This window comes from Cervus elaphus, chromosome 5 (assembly GCF_910594005.1).
Source record: "Cervus elaphus chromosome 5, mCerEla1.1, whole genome shotgun sequence".
Taxonomy (NCBI): domain Eukaryota; kingdom Metazoa; phylum Chordata; class Mammalia; order Artiodactyla; family Cervidae; genus Cervus; species Cervus elaphus.
The window spans coordinates 15705909-15729282 of record NC_057819.1 but is presented as its reverse complement, the minus strand read 5'-3'; the positions used below and the strand labels follow the sequence as shown (position 1 = coordinate 15729282).

General features: G+C 35.6%; 1 protein-coding gene across 6 annotated transcripts in view; it reads left to right on the top strand.

Moving 5' to 3' along the window:
* The window catches only part of TAOK3 (TAO kinase 3), a 188570-nt gene that overhangs the window by 110925 nt on the left and 54271 nt on the right, over window positions 1–23374 (top strand). For 5 of the 6 annotated variants that reach the window (XM_043901794.1, XM_043901795.1, XM_043901796.1 and 2 more), the window contains exons 4-11: window positions 423–494; window positions 1107–1208; window positions 4472–4517; window positions 6742–6838; window positions 9291–9404; window positions 10590–10681; window positions 18735–18828; window positions 19854–19935. In XM_043901794.1, the coding sequence (XP_043757729.1) occupies window positions 423–494; window positions 1107–1208; window positions 4472–4517; window positions 6742–6838; window positions 9291–9404; window positions 10590–10681; window positions 18735–18828; window positions 19854–19935 (699 nt within the window). Of the gene's footprint in view, window positions 1–422; window positions 495–1106; window positions 1209–4471; window positions 4518–6741; window positions 6839–8244; window positions 8818–9290; window positions 9405–10589; window positions 10682–18734; window positions 18829–19853; window positions 19936–23374 lie in introns of those variants that run through there. The other variant, XM_043901799.1, reaches the window with a different exon arrangement.

Genomic DNA, 23374 nt, shown 5'->3' with positions numbered 1-23374 from the left:
AAAGATTGAGGGTACAAGGAAAAGGGGACAACAGAGGGTGAGATGGTTGGATGGCATCACTGATTCAATCACTGAGTCAAGCTCACCACATGAGTTTGAGCAAACTCCAGGAGACAGTGAAGGACAGCGAAACCTGGCATGCTACAGTTTATGGGGTCACAAAGAGTGAAACATGACTTAGCAACTGAACAACAACAATCCGTTTTTACATTATAGCCTTTGCATGTATTCGGAAAGGGATAAAGAGAAGTTGTGCCTTAAAGTGAGCTGGAAAGGTCTGTCTAGGCTGTCAAAAGTTGCAACATCTTTAGGCTGTGCAAATGAATGTGAAATGTTACAAAAATCAAGTCAAATATTTAAATTAAACTGACTGAAACACTGTTCATTCTTTTTAACTTTTATTCTCTATTCTCTTAACACAGGCCACAAATGCTCACACCAATGAGGTGGTGGCAATTAAGAAAATGTCCTATAGTGGGAAGCAGGCACATGAGGTATGTTAAAGACATTGTGTCACTAAACTGATGTATGCAAGTTAGTATGAAAGTGACAGTAGAAATAAAGTTTCCTGAGCATTTCTTTATCACAGTTCTTTTTTTCCCCTTATGGATAATTTAATAAACATTACTAATATTCTACCTCAGTCAACTCTTTTGTGGAATAAAATATGAATTTAGTATGCTCAGTCACTTCAGTTGTGTCTCTTTGCGACCCCATGGACTGTAGTCCTCCTGACTCTTCAGTCCATGAGATTCTCCAGGCAAGAATACTAGAGTGGTTGCCATTTCCTTCTCCAGGGGATCTTCCCAACCCAGGGATCAAACCACGTCTCTCATCTCCTGCATTGGCAGGCAGGTTCTTTACCACTACCACCACTTGTGAAGCTGCAGGATTAGTATAATGGATTTGTTATAGTATATTTGTTGATTGATTTAATTTATATGTACTAAAACAAGAAGTAACACAAGTTTAAATAGCTTCTTCATGTATTAAGCATTTTCTTTGTCTACTTAAAATAATGAAGAGAATGTAATATATGTATACTTGAAAGTAAAATACTGTTTTCTGTTACAAAAAATCATGATATTTCTTTTTTATTTCAATAGAAATGGCAAGATATTCTTAAGGAAGTCAAATTTTTACAACAATTGAGACATCCTAATACCATTGAATACAAAGGTTGTTACTTGAAAGAGCATACTGCTTGGGTAAGTCAAAGGACCTCTATTATCTTTTAATTTTTTCCTCTAAATTTTTTTTATGTTTTCCTTTTTTTTCTATTATGTCTTTGGTTTATAAAATTACCAGCCCATTTCTGTCCCATTTGATTTTTTTTTTCAATATTTAACATTTGTTACTCTAGTGTGTGTCATATGGTATACATTCTAAAGTTTAAATATGACATCTAAGAGTCTATAGGAAATTTATTCTTAAACATTCAATGAAAAGATAGTGGAAAGTTAATAACATCATTTTACAATGATTTATTTGCAAAAGTAAGAAGCAAGGCCTTTTATTCTCATCCTAGAGTTTTTATCTTTGTCATTTCTCATCCCCTACTCTAGTTCCCCACAAATTCGGAATTGTGCTTGATAATACTATCACTGTCTCTGGTTTTTTGCTGGATTCTTTTTGCTAGGTTATGATTAATTGAAACAATCTTTTGTTCCACTCTGTCTTCTTGGTATGTTTTTATTTTTACATGATTTTGCTTCTGATTTTAATCTGACACATTAGACATTGTATAGAACCAGAAAATGCTATACTTTGTATTTTATGGGATTGCACATAAAATTTAAAGTTTAAATTTAAGTTTAAAGTATTCGATATCAATATCATTTACTGAATACTCACCACTGTACAAGTCCTTTCCTGTACATGATCTCCAGCTAGGGAATGGAATTTTTGTTCTCAGATAGACTATCAAAGGCTAAACACAAAACCTTTCTGCTCAAGCAGTTATTAAGATATGTAGAGCCACAGCATCTGTCCTGAGTAGAAGAAATTAAGAGGAGTATCTCATTATGTGGAAATCAGTTCACTGGCAATCTCAGCTATCTTGAAGGAGTCAAGAAAGGGATTTTGAGCAGGCAGAGTAAATGTTACAAAATCAAGTGCTAAATCTCATATGTTTCAGAACTTCAGAAAATTCTCTGAGCTCTTATTTGAAGCCTGTTTACTCTTTGATTACATAGAGTGCTAACAAGTTTGGTTACTTAGTCTCTGTCTATAAGTATTTGTTAGGCTAATTAGAAGGAACTCATAGAACTAAGCTGCCAGAGACATGCATACAAATAGGCAAAACTAATTTGACCTTAAGGAAGAAGTTAGGGAATTTAGAGAGCAGACCTAATAATTTAAAAGCAGAACAACCAGAGCTGTTAAATGTCAGGGTCAAACATCTAGCCACTGCTCAGGTGCCCTTGTGCTGTGTAGTAATTGGAAAAAGAATATTTGGGACAGAAATACAGAGTTAACGTGTAATTTAAAAAATAGAAGCATAACTATAAATATTTACTCCATTCATTTTTAAAATTCTATGTTCATTTTCCTTATACTCAGTTTAAGGAAGTTATCTGTGCATATCACTTTACATAATTTAAGAAAGTAGAGGGAATTCCCTGGTGACTCAGTGGTTAGAACTCCGTGCTTTCACTGTGGAGGGCCTGGGTTCCATCCCTGGTTTGGGAATGAAGATCTCGCAAGTTGTGCGAGTCCACTGAAAAAATTTTAAAAATCTTTTTTAATTTTTAATTAAAAATAACTTAGAAAAGTAAGTAATACAGATGAGAAATGTTTCCATCAAAACTAAGAAGACAACAGTGTTTGTCAAGTATGCCTTAATAAAGCAGAATAAAAAAGAAAAATAGTACACATAAAAGACTGAAAGTGAAAATCACTCAGTCATGTCCAACTCTTTGTGACCCCATGGACTATACAGTCCATGGAATTCTCCAGACCAGAATACTGGATTGGGTAGCCATTCCCTTCACCAGGAAATCTTCCCAACCCAGAGATTGGACCCAGGTCTCCTGCATTGCAGGCAGATTCTTTCCTAGCTGAGCCACCAGGGAAGCCCATAAAAGGCTACTGTTCATTATAATGTTCACTTATGTGGACTGTTTCATTTCACAATAAGAAATAAAATTAATATTTCTGAATCTCCTTACTTTTAATATAAAGCAGAAAGCTATAATAAAGTTTCTAAACTTTAAGCTTCTAAATTTCTCATACTTTTTAGAGTATTCTAGAAATAGAATCTTTTTTATATATTATATATTTAATTACACCTATACATATATAATAAATTTAATAATGTAAATTTATATCTATACTATTATGTATAGTATAGGTATGATATATAATATATTATGTATTGTGTACCCTGCTACTAGAATAATTAAGAATATGAGATATATATTATATTATATTATGTACAATTATTTATTATATTATGACATATAATAATATAACATATAATATTGTATCTCATATTCTTCTAAAATATTCCAATAATGCAGGGTAAATAATACACAAGTATTTTCACATGTATTTTTTAAATGGAAGGAATTAATATGTTATTAATAGTTGTGTCTGTGTGATTATAGGAAATTTGTATTTCATAATAAACATATTATGTTTTTAAGAAATAATTTGTAAGCATGTGCATGCTTGTGTGTGTAGGTTGGTCACTGAACACTCCACTTCTGACCTTGGCTACAAATCAGCAGTAGTCTGGGATGCATAAAAAAATATAAGATGAGAGTAAAGAGTTTTCTCATTTTTACTTTTCAAAAGCCTCCCAAAGTTGCAAACCGCCAAAAAATCAATATTATTTTAATTTTAATAATATTCTAGAAATATTTTAAGACATACATTGAACTATCCCATCTCTCTTGGGGATTCAAGCTAATGTAATGACGCATAGAAGGCTACATTTTTATTTATTTATTTATTTATTTTTAATTATTATTTTTTTCATTTATTTTTATTAGTTGGAGGCTAATTACTTTACAATATTGTGAAGGCTACATTTTTAGATTGAGGTTCTAACTAGTATTTTCTTGTTTAGAATTTTTTTAAATGTGAAAGTAGACAATTTACTGTTTTTGACTTATTCTACTTAGTAATTCCTAGTGTAGATTTTACTGGGTCAGATATTTGGTTACTACTTTGCAAGTTACAAAATTTAAGTTATACTGTAACTTAACCACCTTAAATCCCTGAGTACAAGCCCCATATTGTCTTAGACCAATTCCAGTTTCAAATAGGAAATAGCAAAAGCAGATGATAAAAGTTATAAAAATCAATTACTAGTGCCAGATGACCAAGATTTAATCCAGGTTCAGAGATATCAGAGTATTTATTTTCTTAGTATTCTTAGTTCTTGGTTAGTTGATTGGTTTGAGTAATTTCTTATTCTTAGGTTAATAAGAATAATTATTCTGGTTATTATTTCAATCTGTTACAGTTGGTGATGGAATATTGCTTAGGCTCAGCCTCTGATTTGTTAGAAGGTAAGGATAAAAGCACTTTCCCCTTCTTTCCTTTTTACCTTGACCAGACTGTTATCTGCACCTATACTAAAGCACACTTTGGGCAAACTAAATGGTTAATGACACTTAGACTTAAGGGTTATGTGGATAAGCCATGCAGACTCCATCTCTGCAATGTCACTGATAATATCTGAGTAATGATTGATGATTAGCAGCCCTCTCACTATTTTAGTTCATGGCTATCCACGACAGGTACTACTGAAATATTTGGGTAATATCATGTAGTATGTGTAGCCAGAAACATCAAATTCTTGCGTATATATGAAATATAGGCAGATGGTATCAAATTATATTGATATTTAACCCTATCACATCTTTTGACTGACCTAGTTCTCCTATGCAGGACACTGTTATAACCAGAGACTATGTTAAAGTTTTACATTTTTAAAAAAGACTTTCTTATATTATCCTTGATCTCTGAATAGAAATTGCTAATTAGCTGCTTTCACCAATAATGAAAACCTGTAGTTAGAAGGAATACTTATAGGTGGCTTGTGACAGGAGAATAATGCAATCTAAAACACTCTAGTAGTCATGTATGGATGTGAGAGTTGGACCATAAAAAAGGCTGAATGCACTATGGAAAACAGTGTGGAGATTTCTTAAAAAACTGGAAATAGAACTGCCATATGACCCAGCAATCCCACTTCTGGGCATACACACTGAGGAAACCAGATCTGAAAGAGACACGTGCACCCCAATGTTCATCGCAGCACTGTTTATAATAGCCAGGACATGGAAACAACCTAGATGCCCATCAGCAGATGAATGGATAAAGAAGCTGTGGTACATATACACCATGGAATATTACTCAGCCATTAAAAAGAATTCATTTGAATCAGTTCTAATGAGATGGATGAAACTGGAGCCCATTATACAGAGTGAAGTAAGCCAGAAAGATAAAGAACATTACAGCATACTAACACATATATATGGAATTTAGAAAGATGGTAACGATAACCCTATATGCAAAACAGAAAAAGAGACACAGATGTACAGAACAGACTTTTGAACTCTGTGGGAGAAGGTGAGGGTGGGATGTTTCGAAAGAACAGCATGTATATTATCTATGGTGAAACAGATCACCAGCCCAGGTGGGATGCATGAGACAAGTGCTCGGGCCTGGTGCACTGGGAAGACCCAGAGGAATCAGGTGGAGAGGGAGGTGGGAGGGGGGATCGGGATGGGGAATACGTGTAACTCTATGGCTGATTCATATCAGTGTATGACAAAACCCACTGAAATGTTGTGAAGTAATTAGCCTCCAACTAATAAAAAAATAAATAAATCAATCAATAAAAGAAGGCTGAATGCCAAAGAATTGATGCTTTTGAACTGTGGTGTTGGAGAAGACTCTTGAGAGTCCCTTGGACTGCGAGGAGATCCAAGCAGTCCATCCTAAAGGAAATCAGTCCTGAATATTCATTGGAAAGACTGATGCTGAAGCTGAAACTCCAATCCTTTGGCCACCTGATGTGAAGAAAAGACCGTGATGCTAGGAAAGACTGAAGGCGGGAGGAGAAGGGGACGACAGAGGATGAGATGGTTGGATGGCATCACCGACTCAATGGACATGAGTTTGAGCAAGCTCTGGGAGTTGATGATGGACAAGGAAGCCTGGCATGCTGCAGTCCATGGGGTCGCAGAGAGTCGGACACGACTGAGCAACTGAACTGAACTGAAAACACTCTAGGCATTTAAAGTGTCAGCGGGACTGGTAAATTTGGACCTGGCCAATTGGAATCAGTGTGGTTTTGACTTGCAACTGACAAGTAAATTAACAGTTCCTTACAGTGAATATCTGGAGACAGAAATGGCAGCCCACTCCAGTATTCTTGCCTGGAGAATCCCATGGATAGAGGAGCCTGGAGGGCTACAGTGCATAAGGTCGCAAAGAATCAGACACAACTGAGCACAGCAGAGCACTGCAGCACAGTGAATATCAGGCTTTGTTTTATTTTATTTTGAAGGAGTTTCTTTTTATGCTTGAGTTTTCTGTTATCTGATTATTTATTGCTATTCTATAGGAAATATATATCCTATGTATTTACGTGAATGTGTTTACAAATTGTCATTTGAGAAAGTACATAATTCAATCTGGTATTGCTATATAAGATAATAAAAGTAGGAATGAAACTGATCATCCACCCTTGGCTTTTTTTTTTTTTTTTTTTTCCTTCCTCAGTTCATAAGAAACCACTTCAGGAAGTGGAGATCGCTGCCATTACTCACGGTGCCTTGCAGGGGCTAGCCTACCTGCATTCTCATGCATTGATTCATAGGTAAGATTAGAGACCAGTTACATTTAATTTCAGTTACAGGACTGTCTGTTCAAGGAACCTTGAAAATTAGTGCGTGCTCCAATTTTTAGGGTGCCTGAGGATTTATGGGAAGCAAACAAATTGCTGCTGCTTCTGAATGTAAAGAGTAAAGTTGCCAAAACTTAGTTCCTATCTCTTCGTCTCTCCCATATATCCATAAAGACTTATATCATCCCTGTTCTCTAGGTAACTATTCTCCAGGCTTAATGTTGCAGCGAAATTTGAAGAAGATGCCAGCAACCTTTTGATACTGTGTCAGTAAAAAAAAGAAAAGAAAATTAGCTTTGCTTGCATATGTTTATTTCCTAGCTGAGTTCTTCTTTTCCTGTTGCAAATAACAAGTCAGTCTCATGTGAATATATGCTATTCTATCAATTTAAAATTTCTTGCATTTCTTTAGTCCATATAGATATATAGGAAGGTATTATCATCTTCATTTTAGCAGATGATGAAACTGAAACTTAGAACTATTTAAATAACTAGCCCATAGTTTCCTATCATTTACGTAATAAAGATTGAAACTCAGATTTTCTAATGCCTAACACAAGGCTTCCCTCTAAGTTACATTTTCTGTGTCACAGCCCCACTCTCTTCTTTCCAACCTACTTCCCAGTACTAATTTCTAAACAAAGATGTCATTACCAGTTTTTCCTTATCTCAGTAAAGAACTTCTAGTACTGTAACTTTAATGAATAGTGGCCAAGTAGTGGTATATGAGGTAGGCATAAAGGATCTGAGGTGGCTTAAAGTTATAAGAAAAAAATTTACATTTACCAAGAAGAAATGAAACTATTAAGTCATAGGTTCTCCTTTTGCTTCTTTTCTCATCGCCCTAGAGTAGCCATTGTCGGTTACTGGTACATACTGCAAAACGGAACTCCCTCAAGACAGACAGACCAAAATTCCTGCCATGAGTTTGGCTTATTTGTAAGGATGAAGAATGACCCTAACCATGGCTAACAAATATTGATAAAATTAATTTAACTATAATTTCTGTAGATTTGACAACTTTAAAATGAATGTACATAAGGTGCCATTACTGAATGTCAACTTGTTTCTGACAGTTTTGCTTGTTTCCGTTTATAAAAGTCACAGTTAAGTTTTTTGTGCCTTTGTTACCTTAATTTGCACATTAATGTTTTGTTCTGTATTACACTTTATCTTTTAATATGTAAAGGGAATTGAAAAGACAAAAAAACTTTTAAAGAATGTTCTTTAGTTAAAAATAAATCCAGATTCTTATTGTTTTGATTTAAAAGGCAAGTCAGTGTTAGAGAAAAGATATTTTTCTGTTGTATGAGAATTAAATAATGCTTCTTTTTTTTTTAGTTCTCTCTGCCAATGCCTAATGTCATCATGAGGAAAGAAACTGAATTTTCAAGGGAAGATTTTTGGAAAAGTTATTTTGGGAGCATTTGAACCTTTTATTTTCAACTTGACATAAGTTTTCCTCATTCCCTCTGCTTTATCTTTCCATTGCCCATCAATGTACAATTCTTAGTTCCTAGTACTCATTACACCTCATGCCTTTTTAAAAAATAATAAAGAGTGCATCCACATCTTCTCATTCCAAATTTTCATACTGAAGATTGAATTTTTTTAATCATATTTTTTAAAAATTTTGCCGCATAGAATTTCTAATACTTTTAGTAGTAACCACTTGAGATTGAATTTTTTAAAATCATGTTTTTTTAACTTTTTGCTGCATAAAACTTCTAATAGCTTTAATAGTAACTAGTTGAGATTCTTTGTAATAATACATTAGAAATGCAATTTCCTAACCCCTAATCCTTGTTTGTTTTGATCTTTCAGGGTCTTCTTTTTACTGTACAGTGTTATTTTTAAAATAACACCTTCTCTATAACATGTACCCTCAAATGCCTTAGAGTTGCAGTTACAATTAAAGGCAGAGAGAAAGGGTCACAGGCAAGAAAGAAAAGGTATGTGTGTAGTTGAGGTTTATTGGTAGGTAGTCAATTCAGAGTCTAAAGGTTTGTTTAGAATCCAAAAATGTCATGAAATTTAGAAAAGAAAAAAAGTGTTACAAATGGCACCAGTTTTCCCAGCATGAGGAATACTGTTTATGACTGAATTTAGCAACTCATATGCTTTTGTAAGTGCAGGAACTGAGTAGGTTTCCTTGTCTGCCATGTCTGCCTCTTTGCTCGTTTCATTCCTCGCCTCTGAAGGAAGCTGTATCTTTTAATAATTACTATGACCTACCAGTAAGTACACCAAGGAATTTGGTCCCCTTTATAACTTGCAGTAATTACTAAATCCCTTTCTGGCTATCTGAGCAAGTTTTGTTTTTTTTTTTTTTAATAAATTTTTTATCTTATTAATTGCATGCTCTGACCTATTCCATAATCAAAATTGAAAAGTAATTTTCTAACCCTCTTATTTTTTCCTATAGGGATATTAAAGCAGGAAACATTCTTCTAACAGAGCCAGGTCAGGTGAAACTAGCTGATTTTGGATCTGCCTCAATGGCTTCTCCTGCCAACTCCTTCGTGGGCACACCTTACTGGTATGTGGAATTAGAAAACACAACATAGTTTTACAATATGTGTGTGTAACCAAGATGGACTCATAGCACTAGTTTTCTTTGCTTCTTCTTTTTTTTTTAATTTTTGACACTGTCTGTCCATGTGCCTCAAATGAGATTTCACTAGGAAGGATAGAAACATCACTAGCAAAAAAGAAACACTTAGACTGAGTATAAAATTTCCAGTGACTTTAAATTGTTCAAATAAGATTGATGTCACTGTGTGTAAACTGAGTAGGATTATCAACTCACTGACCAAGCCCAGGTTTTATATTTCATTTGAAGTTTCTTTTGAACTTTTCTCTTCAGGCAGAGTTCCTAGGCAAGAACAAGTTAATTTCTTTAGCCTTTTCTAGCCAATGAGCATAAATTTTACCTTTCAATGAAAGAAATCCATGTTCTTATTTCTGTTGAGTTCTGTGATACTTTATCTCACTTGTCATTCTGACTTAAAGTTTCATTTCACTCTACTCAAGACTCCTTTCCTTTATTTCATAGACACATTGGAATGTCATTGTACCTTAGGGAATGACTTTTACCCCTGGAAACTTACTTGCCTACTAAAAATAAATCAGCTACTATTTGAATTTTTTCCCACCATCATCAAATAACATCTACCATGCAACTTCTTACACACACTAATAGAGAACAAATCATCTTAAACTATATAACCCTTACCCTCCTAATGAAAATCCATTATGGACAAACAAAATAATATCCATTACTGCAGCTAGTTTATTTGTTTTTTAACTTATAACATCTGGAAATATTATATATTGCTTTATGTAATTGCATGAAGTATTTTTCATATTGTTTAAAGTAGTTTAAGTGTTTCATACGTATTAATCCTTTACAAATATCTCTGAGGTAGCTAATAAAACTCTCTGCATATTACAGATGGGGAAACTGATATAGAGAAAGGTTAAGTAACTTAGCCAAGATCAAAGGATAGTAAAAAGCCTGTTGAAAATGATGTATTGTTTCATGTAAATCACTGGGTATATTTTTGTATTTTCAATAGTGTTTTTCCAATATATTTGTGTAAAGAAATGATAACTTTATCAGATAAAACTTTATAATATGCTCAAAAACAGCTATTTCATTGAATCTATTAAGTGAATTTTGTTTTTAATTTGCAACTTGAGTTTTGTGAATTATATTTGGCAGGATGGCTCCAGAGGTGATCTTAGCTATGGATGAAGGACAGTATGATGGGAAAGTTGATATTTGGTCACTTGGAATCACCTGCATTGAAATGGGTGAGCAAAGAGCTGTTTTCATTGTACTTTTCAGAATCACTCCTTATTACAATTACAAATTCACTTATTCAGCTACTATTAAATATTTAATGTGTTCCTGGTACATATGTGCTAGGTAATGTGAATTTATTATATTTTTCATATGCTTTGTTATAACATCATAAGATTGCTTTCTATCTCTGCTATATTTTCATGTTATTGTTTTAAGTAAGAGTTAGAGCAGATATGGCAGCTAACCAGTATAAGAATATACAGTAGTTGGTATTAATATTTGAAAAATATCCATTCTCCATACCATGAATGATGACATATGTCCTTCCTTCATAATAATCTCCATTACTTAATTTACATACCAGCTTACATAAGGGAACTCTGGGAAAGTAATAGCAGGCTTATCAAAGATCAGACTCTAAAAACTGACCTACATAGAAAGCAGTCCCAGATAAAATTTCATATTAGGGAATACCTCCAGCAATAAGATCTTATGGAAAAACCCAAACTAACTTTTTGGCCAACCCAAAGCTCCAAAATACGAAGTTATATAAAACTAAAAAAATTAAAAGACTCAGTTCAGTTGCTCAGTCGTGTCCAACTCTTTGCGACCCCATGAACCGCAGCACGCCAGGCCTCCCTGTCCATCACCAACTCCCAGAGTCCACCCAAACCCATGTCCACTGGGTCGGTGATGCCATCTAAACATCTCATCCTCTATCGTCCCCTTCTCCTCCTGCCCTCAATCTCTCCCAGCATCAGGGTCTATTCAAATAAGTCAGCTCTTCGCATCAGGTGGCCAAAGTATTGGAGTTTCAGCTTCAATATCAGTCCTTCCAATGAACACCCAGGACTTATCTCCTTTAGGATGGACTGGTTGGATCTCCTTGCAGTCCAAGGGACTCTCAAGAGTCCTCTCCAACACCACAGTTCAAAAGCATCAATTGTTCAGTGTTCAGCTTTCTTTATAGTCCAACTCTCACATCCATACATGACCACTGGAAAAACCATAGCCTTGACCAGACGGACCTTTGTTGGCAAAGTAATGTCTCTGCTTTTTAATATGCTGTCTAGGTTGGTCATAACTTTCCTTCCAAGGAGTAAGCGTCTTTTAATTTCAAGGCTACAATCACCATCTACAGTGATTTTGGAGCCCCCAAAAATAAAGTCAGCCACTGTTTCCACTGTCTCCCCATCTATTTGCCATGAAGTGATGGGACCGAATGCCATGATCTTAGTTTTCTGAATGTTGAGCTTTAAGCCAACTTTTTCACTCTCCTCTTTCACTTTCATCAAGAGGCTCTTTAGCTCTTCTTCACTTTCTGCCATTAAGGGTGGTGTCATCTGCATACCTGAGGTTATTGACATTTCTCCCGGCAGTCTTGATTCCAGCTTGTGCTTCATCCAGTCCAGCATTTCTCATGACGTACTCTGCATATAAATTAAATAAGCATACTCCTTTTCCTATTTGGATCCAGTCTGTTGTTCCATGTCCAGTTCTAACTGTTGCTTCCTGACCTGCATACAGGTTTCTCAAGAGGGAGGTCAGGGAGTCTGGTGTTCCCGTCTCCTTCAGAATTTTCCACAGTTTATTGTGATCCACACAGTCAAAGGCTTTGGCATAGTCACTAAAGTAGAAATAGACGTTTTTGTGGAACTTGCTTGCTTTTTCGATGATCCAGCAAATGTTGGCAATTTGATCTCTGGTTCCTCTGCCTTTTCTAAAACCAGCTTGAACATCTGGAAGTTCACAGTTCATGTATTGCTGAAGCCTGGCTTGGAGAATTTTGAGCATTACTTTACATATAGACTAATGGAAAGTAGTTGAAACATAACTAACAGAGTATTGGCCCCGAATTTATGAAGAACTCTCACAATTTCTTTACCAAATTTCTTTATTAAAAAGAAAACAACAAACTGCCAGCAGAAAAATGGGCTATGAGTATGATCAAGGAGTTAGCACTGAAAAGAAAGCATAAATGGACAACAAACATCAGAAGATACTCCACCTTATTAGTATTCAGGGAAATACAAATTAAAACCATTTCATATTTATCAGATTGGTATAATTTTTTTAAGTCAGAGAAGAAGTTGCTAAAGAAACAGGAACTCTCAAACACTATTGATAGGAGTGTAAATTGGTATAACCATGTTGGAGAGCAAGTTGGCAACATTTGGTAAGGATGATGAGTGTCAGTGACTCAACACTTCTAAGTATACACTTTAGAAATTTTATACATGTACACTAGAAAATGTGGAAGGTTTCAACATTGTTTGTAGAAGCAAGAACAGGTGGAAACAACCTAAATTCTTATCCTAAGAATGACAAATTAATTTTGGATTACTATATCACAGTTAAGGATGAACTAGATCGACATGTGTCATCATGGATAAATCTCAGATCACAACATTGAATAGTTAATGAGCAAAAAACATCACAAGAGTATAGATACAGTATGATACCAATTATGAAAGTTTTATAAGCAACTTTATATGTTGTTTATGAGCATACATATATACTAATAGATGTGAGTAATATACTAATACATACTATATAATAATAGTAAATTTAGGAGAATAGAAGAGGAAAAGTTATATCTACTTATTTTTTAGAAGAAAAGATTATTCCTATTTTGTCATTTATATTCTAAAATGAATCAAAATTTTACTTGTAACACTAAAACTATAGCAACACCTCCTCACTTACAGCACTTTACAAGGATGTCCCCCAAGTTGAACATTACAGCTAATTAGTGCCCGCCCACCCATTGTTTTAACAAGTTTTTTCTTACCTAAATCTTTTTAAACTATAACATGAATTTGGCACATACCCTTTTATGATGATTCAAGATCATCATCACATCAGTTTTTGTACTATGTAGATATGTTGTTGTTCAGTCAGTCAGTCGTGTCCGACTCTTTGCAACCCCATGGACTGCAGCACGCCAGACTTCCCTGTTCGTCACCATCTCCTGGAGTTTGCTCAAGTTCTTGTCCATTGAGTCAGTGATGCCATCCAACCATCTCATCCTCTGTCATCCCCTTCTCCTACCTTCAGTCTTTCCCAGCATCAGGGTCTTTTCCAATTAGTTGGCTCTTCGCACCAGGTGGCCAAAGTATTGGAGCTTCAGCATCAGTCCTTCCAGTGAATATTCAGGGTTGATTTCCTTTAGAACTGACTGGTTGGATCTCCTTGCAGTCCAAGGGACTCTCAAGAGTCTTCTCCACCATCACAGTTCAAAGACATCAGTTTTTCAGTGCTCAGCCTTTTTTATTGTCCAGCTTTCACATCTGTATGTGACAACTGGAAAAACCATAGCTTTGACTATTCGGGCCTTATAGTGACATGCTCTCTATATCAACCTAACTTCGACTGCCTTTTATACAGTGATTTACTGCCAACAAAGGTCCGTCTAGTCAAGGCTATGGCTTTTCCAGTGGTCATGTATGGATGTGAGAGTTGGACTATAAAGAAAGCTAAGCACTGAAGAATTGATGCTTTTGAACTGTGGTGTTGGAGAAGACTCTTGAGAGTCCCTTGGACTGCAAGAAGATCCAACCAGTCTATCCTAAAGGAGATCAGTCCTGGGTGTTCGTTGGAAGGACTGATGGTGAAGCTGAAACTCCAATACTTTGGCCATCTGATGCAAAGAGCTGACTCATTGGAAAAGACTCTGATGCTAGGAAGGATTGGGGGCAGGAGAAGGGGACGACAGAGGATGAGATGGTTGGATGGCATCACCGACTCAATGGACGTGAGTTTGGCTAAACTCTGGGAGTTGGTGATGGACAGGGAGGCCTGGCATGCTGCAGTTCATGGGGTCGCACAGTTGGACATGACTGAGTGGCTGATCTGAACTGAACTTACTGAATCAAAGAACAAAGTAAATTTCCCTCAAATTGTTTTATCCTCCACAACAGCTATTCCTTCAAATTGATAGATGACAGTATCACATTATGCCTAAGAGCACCCAGGCTCTGTTGTCAGATAAACCTGAGTTCTAATGCCAGCTCTGCCATTTCTTAGTTGTATGACTTTGGTCAAGATGTTTTAACTCTCTATGAAATTTGCCTAATAAGATCCCCTACCTTATGCAGATTGTCTGGATTAAATGAAAATATGGACTTAATGTGCTTATTATTAAATCTTGTGTATAGTATGTGTTCAGTAAATGTTAGGCATCATCAGCACAATCCTAGTAATATATGTCACATTTCATCAAATTCTTTATTTGCATTTTAACATCTCTTTAAACAGGAAGGTATTTTACAGGCAACAGTATTTCATGATTATAATTGGCAGCATTTTGTTCTAAGTTATACATAAAATAGTGGTGCATCTTAAATTGCAATGCAACTTATTGTCAATGACAGACTCAGAGAAGGATGATAGTACATGCTCAGTTAATATTCATAAAATAAAATTGTTACCAAGGATATTAAAGTTCTCAGCAATTATTCAAAACATATTATATTGGTAATGTAATAAACCATACAAGTACCTTTTTGACAGCTTTACCATAACATCTCTATTGCCTTGGCATTAGTGTTATTGTTGTTGTTCAGTCACTCAGTCATGCCTGACTCTTTGCGACCCCATGGACTGTAAACCACCAGGCCCTTGTGTCCGTGGGATTCTCCAGGCACAAATACTGAAGTGGGTTGCCATTTCCTTCTCCATTAGTCTTGTTAATGGACACGTAAAAGAAGGGTATTTTTTTTTACATGAAAGATGATTAAACTTCTGTGTATGTAATCCTAAGCAATAATTTTTCTAAGCTTTCTGTGTTTGAGGTATAATGAAATTTCAAATACAAACAGTATACTCTAAATTGTGCTCTTAATGTTGAAATTACAGTACAAGTTGTAGTGACTGAATAATGTGTTGTCCCCTTTTCTTATGATATCTCTTCTATAGAAGTGCATTTTCTTAAGAAGCCCCCTAATCTGTACATTGAATCACTGAGTTATTATCAGAAAGCAAAAAGACGATACGTTTACTGGCACCATCCCTCTTTCCTGGATCAAGCTCCAAGATTCCTGAGTGGTTAAACCTGTTTTACAAATTATCTTTGCTAACTTGATCTTCCACTGAAAAAAACTAGTTAAATTCATGCATCCTTGGAAAATTCTTAGACATTAAAATTGTCCAGTCACCAGATACTTTATTTTTTGAGATTATTTCAAGAATAGGCTAATCTGATGCTTTTCTCTTTAATCTATAGACACTTAGTTCACCAGCACAGATCATGGTAGAAGCTGGCAAATGGTTCATCAACATTGACAGGGGATTGACTTTTCAGAAATGAATTCTCCAAGGAATGGGGGCAGGAGGACATAAATGTTGTTACATGGTTTCTCTGCCTGGAATTTTCTTCTTCCATTCACTTTCTTATTGCCACTCACTGTTTGTGTTAATATATGAATGTTGTAATGTTTGTTGAGGGGATAGGGATATATTTAGTCTTTCAGAGCTTCTTCCTTTTTTAAATCTTTTTAAAAATTGAAATACCAGTACTATCTTTATAAAATGCACAGGATTATTGAAGAGGCACTGAGGTCTATTGAAAAGACAGATCTTGGAGCCTTATCATAATTGAATTGGATTTTGTTGTCCCTTCATCTTCCTCTTTCTAACTTTCTACTTTGTTCTTTCTTTATTTCCCCTTCCTTACTGTTTCTCCTGTGCAGTTTCATGTTCTGAGCAGTTTAAATTGTGTTTCTTTTGCCAGTGAGAGGATTCCTACTGTTTTAATAGTGAATGAAGCCACCACATGGTATCTGATGTAAGCCCAAGAGTTAGTCACTTCTCAGTCATCTTTTTGACTTCTTGCTGCACAAAGATTCTTTGTTGACAAAGTTTCTTCTTTGTCTTAATTGGCTTAACCTTTACTTATTTATTTTAGAGGTATTTTGGGGCCACCAAAAATATATACCAGATGTTATACTCAGCAGTGAGAATGCAGAGATGAACATAATAGACATTGTCCCTAATGAAATTTAGCAAAGAAGGTACACATTAAGTAAAGAATTACATAAATAATTAGTTATGGTTGTGATAGGTGGTAAAAAGTTAAAATGTAATTTGCAGTGACAAAATCTAGTGGGACACCTAGTCTTCAGAGGTTCCCTAAGGAAGAGATTGTAAGTATATAAAAATCCTTGAATAAATATGTATTAAACTAATGCAGAAATGCAACTTTATTTAAGGTGGAACCTGAAGGATTGGGAAGAATTAACCAGGTAAAGTCTAAGGAACGAAAGTGAAAAGGGAGACCAGACAGAGAAAGCAATATGCGTGAAAGACTCTGACCTTGGTTCTTTCAGTGAAGCAATAGATGCATGAGAACAGGGGAAAATTGCATCTCAGAATGATGTGCTAGAAGTAGCCAGGGTCGTGTTAGTAAAGGCCAGGAGACTGTTTAAGAATCTAGACTTTGTCCTAAGAACGGTAGGAATCCATTGATGGTTACATGATGAGTTCCTGCTTCCACATGGCTTCAAATACTTGAAGTTGTCAGAAGGCCAAGCCCTAGAAACTTTCTCAGATCTACCTCCTGATAAATAAAATAAACCTGAGACTTTTTTTTTTTTTTGCCTTCCATGCTTGAAACAGGTATAAAATCCCTTTGTCCACACTGCAGCTTTCAAATTTCCACTTGTTAACAGTCCATGTCCCTATAATACTGATATCTGGTAAGTGTAAAGTATCCTATTGAGAGGTTAATAAAAAATATTTATCGAATCATAGACTGTCTCATTTCAAAGATACCAGAGATCATTCAGTTAAGAATATAAGAGGCCCCTCCAGAGGATCACTGATAAGTATAGTTGGCTTCTACTGAAACTCTGCCAATAGCTTAAAGTTCACTTTCTCAACATTATTCATTCTGGGTTTTGTGGGGTTTTTTGGTTTTCTTTTACCACTCTGGCTTTTCAGAAGTTCTTCCTTCTATGAGTAAAAATGTCTTACCTGTAACTTCTTGTTCCCTGCCCTTACTTCTTGTTCTGTTTCTTAGAATTGCATAGTATAAGCTGGATTCACTTTTTTTAAAGTGGTTAAATCTTTACTTAAAAACCAAGATGCTCTGATGAAACCTAAGATCAGATTATGAATTACAAAGTGGAACTATATCAAGAATCCATTAGGATAAGCACGGTGGAACAAGATAGTGATTTACCTTCTGTGACATAACTAGTAAATAGTGTAAAATTAACTGTACTAAGAACTAGAACCTTGTTTCTTTCCTTTGGTCAAGTGGAATACCTAATATGTGAATAGCATCTTATTACATAAGCTAGAGAATAAATAAAAGAACAAGAATATTAAGGTTATAAGATCTTGCTCTTAAGAGTTTATGATTTGTGTTGAGAGGAAAGATTTGTATGTTTATGTAAATGCAATAGGAGAGTGCGTGCCTAGTGAACACTCTACTAAAAGAGTAACAGAAATTCCAAAGAGGAATTAACGATGGACTGAGGTGGAGTATATATTTTACAGAGAAGTAACTGACTCAGTAAGTTTCTCCTTAGAAAGTGGATGGACCAAACCATGCTTACATTTATCCTCCTTTTTCCCCTCCACCCCTACTTGTACCAGTTCGTTGGCCTGGATGAGCCCTCAAATGGTGTTTATTGGATTGAATTACTTTATCTTCCATACTCTGTTGGTGATAATTAAGATGTTCCATAATCTTTTTTTCAACTTCTCTGCTTTCTGATTTTTTTTTCAATGAATGCACATTTTTATTTGAAATAAAACAACATACAAAGATGTTTGTACCTACTGTGGGAAAACAAAGTTCAGCTTTTTGAAGATACATAGGAAAAATTTTTTTACTTTCTTGAAATGGATTCTGTTTGGAGCTTTTCCAGTGTACTTTAAGATGACCAGCAGCTTCTTTTGAATGGCTATCCTGAGCAACCTTAGAGATTACAATAAGTGGATTATTCAGTATGATGATAATAGCAAGATAGTGGCTAAGCTTTGCTCACGGTTCCTTATTTCTCCATCTGCCTAATGTCTTTCAAGAACTGCTTTATCGTGTTTCTCTTCTTTCAGCGGAACGGAAGCCCCCTCTTTTCAACATGAATGCCATGAGTGCCTTATATCACATTGCCCAGAATGACTCCCCCACGTTACAATCTAATGAATGGTAAGACTGAGCTGTCGTTTTAAATGTGTAAGAAAATCACCATATGTTTTGGCACTTTCACTAAATTACGTTTTAAATATCTGACCTAGAAAGCATTTCATTCCTTCGTTGTATGCTATGATAATGGACACTGATGCTTTATAAGCCTGAACTTTTTGTACACACACCACACACGCAGTATTTCTGCCCTCACTATGGCTTGTACTGTGTTATTAATATGTATAGTAACTGAAATTCTACCAGGTACATATATGCCCTGCTACCTTCCTCACAAGTCTAGTCTCTAAGTCATGATGGTCTTATAATGATCATCTCAGTTTTATCATTTCTCAGCAAGGATAAAGTACCCTCTCTGATGTCTTTATTATTCTAGTTGTCATTTTTTTCTTTATTATATATGTATTTAAATGTATTGAGACAGAATACATACTATCTATTCAGAAGGTGAATTGTTCCTTGATGAAAATTATAACATTTTGATACCTGTTAGAATCACAGAGCTACAGTAAAAGGGCAATATCCAGGAAGAGTAGACAGAATGAAATTTTCTAGAGAGAAGGCATTTTCATCCAGAGAGCATACTCCTAGGTTCTCAGTCCCTTATGCTTCAAGTTTTACTGCCTGGTTATAGGTTGTGGGTGATGAAAGAGTTACCAATTTGTCGTGAAGAATATAGGCTTTAGGCTTATGAGAACTGTTATGTTTGGAGAGAAAAATGTACACAAAATTGTTTTACATAAATATAGTATTTTTCATTTGCTGAGATATATTACAATTTGACTTTGCTTATATCATAAGATACATTTATGTGTTGACTGACTTGAAACTGTCCACATTCATTATCCTAAAGAATTAATTTTAGATACCTCAAACTTGAAAATGGGTCAGTTCTCCTGATATTCCGAAGTATTTTAATAAAAATCTCCCAAAACAAAAAGTTTTCCCTTGGATAAAAATTATTTAAAGTGATCAGTGTGTTCTACAGACTCTAATTTTATTTTCTTTCAATGTATTTGCACACACAGGACAGATTCCTTCAGGAGATTTGTTGATTACTGCTTGCAGAAAATGCCTCAGGAAAGGCCAACATCAGCGGAACTGTTACGGGTAATTTTTCAAATTTATATTTGAGGAGGGGGATTTAAAGTCATGCTGTAGTGAAATATAGTAAATCATTCCTGTGGCAGCTCATCATGACAAACTGGATTAGAACACATGCCTTGTCATTTAAAGTCCAGAGACAGTAGCTAGGCATAGAAGTAGCAAGATTATCACAATACGTTCAAATGGATTTAGAAAAGGCAGAGGAACCAGAGATCAAATTGTCAACATCCATTGGGTCATCAAAAAAGCAAAAGCAAGAGAGTTCCAGAAAAACATCTGCTTTATTGACTATGCCAAAGCCTTTGATTGTGTGGTTCACAACAAACTGTGGAAAATTCTGAAAGAGATGGGAATACCAGACTCCCTGACCTGCCTCCTGAGAAATCTGTATGCAGGTCAAGAAGCAACAGTTAGAACTGGACATGGAACGACAGACTGGTTCCAAATAGGGAAAGGAGTACATCAAGGCTATATATTGTCACCCTGCTTATTTAACTTATATGCAGAGTACATCATGAGAAATGCTGGACTGGATGAAGTTCAAGCTGGAATCAAGAATGCTGGGAGAAATATCAATAACCTCAGCTATGCAGATGACATCACACTTACAGCAGAAAGTGAAGAACTAAAGAGCCTCTTGATGAAAATGAAAGAGGAGAGTGAAAAAGTTGGCCTAAAGCTCAACATTCAGAAAACTAAGATGATGGCATCTGGTTCCATCACTTCATGGGAAATAGATGGGAAAACAGTGGAAACAGTGACAGACTTTATTTTGGGGGGGCTCCAAAATCACTGCAGATGGTGATTGCACCCATGGAATTAAAAGACACTTGCTCCTTGGAAGAAAAGCTGTGACCAACCTAGACAGCATATTAAAAAGCAGAGACATTACTTTGCCAACAGTGGTCCATCTAGTCAAAGCTATGGTTTTTCCACTAGTCATGTATGGATGTGAGAGTTGAACTGTAAAGAAAGCTGAGCGCCGAAGAATTGATGCTTTTGAACTGTGGTGTTGGAGAAGACTCTTGAGAGTCCCTTGGACTGCAAGGAGATCCGACCAGTCCATCCTAAAGGAAATCAGTCCTGAATATTCATTGGAAAGACTGATGCTGAAGCTGAAACTCCAATACTTTGGCCACCTGATGCAAAGAGCTGACTTATTTGAAAAGACCCTGATGCTGGGAAAGATTGAAGGTAGGAGGAGAAGGGGACAACAGAGGATGAGATGCTTGGATGGCATCACCAACTCAATGGACATGAGTTTGAGTAAACTCCAGGACTTGGTGATGGACAGAGAGGCCTGGTGTGCTGCAGTCTATGGGGTCGCAAAGAGTTGGACACAATGAGCGACTGAACTGAACTGATATGCTATATATTCCTCGTGGATACTTCCCCCCACCTTTTCCCTTTTTCTGCCCCCCCACCCCACCCACCTTTTTTGCCTAATGAAAAAGAACATTTCTGCTTGCTCTGGTGATCACTGTGATGTTCCAGTGACTAATATCTGCCTGAACTTTAAGGCAAAGTTTTCAGGACAGAGTCTGCCAATAATTCAAATACCAACTCTAGGATTTCAGTTAGGTTGTTGCCAAATCATCAGGCAGTGAAGATATGTGATAAATATATAAGACAGATATATACATAGCATTGCATCATACATGTTGGTGACAAAATTATTGTGTTAACTGCATTCATTTGATTTAAATACAGCGTTTTTGAGCATCTGTTTTTGTGTAACTTTGTATTATAGGCTCTGTGTACATAGGCAGTGTTCCATTAATATCAGTGAAGTATGTGAGAGTTTCCTTTTTACGATATAAATGTCTTTTATTGGCCACAGAATAGTCCAGGTTTCTTTCATCTTTTTCTGCATGTGTGTTTTCCAGTCTTTTTTTTTGTTTCTTTCTTTGTTTTAAGAAAACCTCAGAATTGTATTGCCTAAATTTGTGAAGCTTAAACATGTCAGCTGCCTTTACAATTGCACCTTGGCTAAGTGTCACAGATTCTTGGTTAATATTTTCTTTTTCTCAGAAATCTTACTCTGTTATTTTCTGGCTTTGAGTATCCTCAAGAGGTAGGTCTGAAGCTGACCAGCTTTTCTACCCAAAATTAAGTTTTTTATTCTTGTGAGTAACAGGTCACAGGAATATGGTGACAGAAGCAACAAGGCAATGGACTCTACCTTATTCTCTTTTGGTGTAGAACCATCACATGTTCTAAACATGAACTATAGACAATAGAATACCAGAAACACAAGACAGTGTCTTTATTACTTTGAAGTAGGCAAAGATTTATAAATACAGGACACAAACAGCAGTTTAGAGAAAGAAAAAAAGAGGAAAAAACGTTATAAATTTGGGCTGTAAATTAAGAAGCAAAAAAAAATGCCTTAAAGAAGAAGATACTACAAGCCTTCAAAGATGATAGGGCAACAGACAACAAAAGGATATAAAAAACAAATGGGCAGAGGTAAAAAAAGAAAATGAAAGAGGAAAATTTAAAGATAGATCATATCATATCAAATCATATCATAAACAACAAACTAATATAATAAACACACCCATGCAGGGTATTTTCAATGATGGATAGCCCGAGGGAAATAAAATTACATGAAGAAGAAAAATTTCTAAAGATGATTATAGAAAAGATGACGTGTAGAAGGCAGAGGAGATATATATTTCAACCTATTATTCCTAAAGAAGAAAGCAGAACACATGGAGTAGAAGATATTTAAAGATATACCTAAAGATATACTTTTTGAAAATAAATGTTAGGATCTTTATTTTATTTGATTTACTTAAGTGTATATACACATGCACACGCATGCACACACACACAGGCACACATATATACTTGTCCATGCCAAATCTTAGTTGTGATACACAGGATCTAGTTCCCTGACAAGGAATCAAACCCGTGCCCCCTGCCTTGGGAGCACAGAGTCTTAGCTGCTGGACCACCAGGGAAGTCCCCTGATTTACTCTTTATTTGATTTGGTGGACCAAATCAAGTAAGCCTAATGAAGGAGTGAAAAAGCAAATAATTTGATGTAATGTCAGAAAAATAAAGCAAGGACTGGGATAAAGAGAGACAGGAGCTGCTCTTTTAAACAAGGCACTTCTAGGGAGGTGAAACTGATCTTCAGTGATCAACAAATCCTACCCATATCTAGTTTCTAAACTCAGAGGATAAAGAAAGATTCACAATAGGCTGAAAAAAATTTATTTGGGGCTGGAAAAACCAGTTGGCTTCAGATCTACCTCTTCAGGAACACTCAAAGCCAGAAAACTGTATAACAGTATTTACAGAGTTCTAAGGAAAAGAAAATGTAAACCAAGGATTTGTGACCCAGCTAAGGTGTTAGTCAATTATAAATGCAGCTGGACATTTTCAAGCCTCACAAATTTTAAGCAGTTTTCCTTTCTTAAAAACTTTCTCTCAA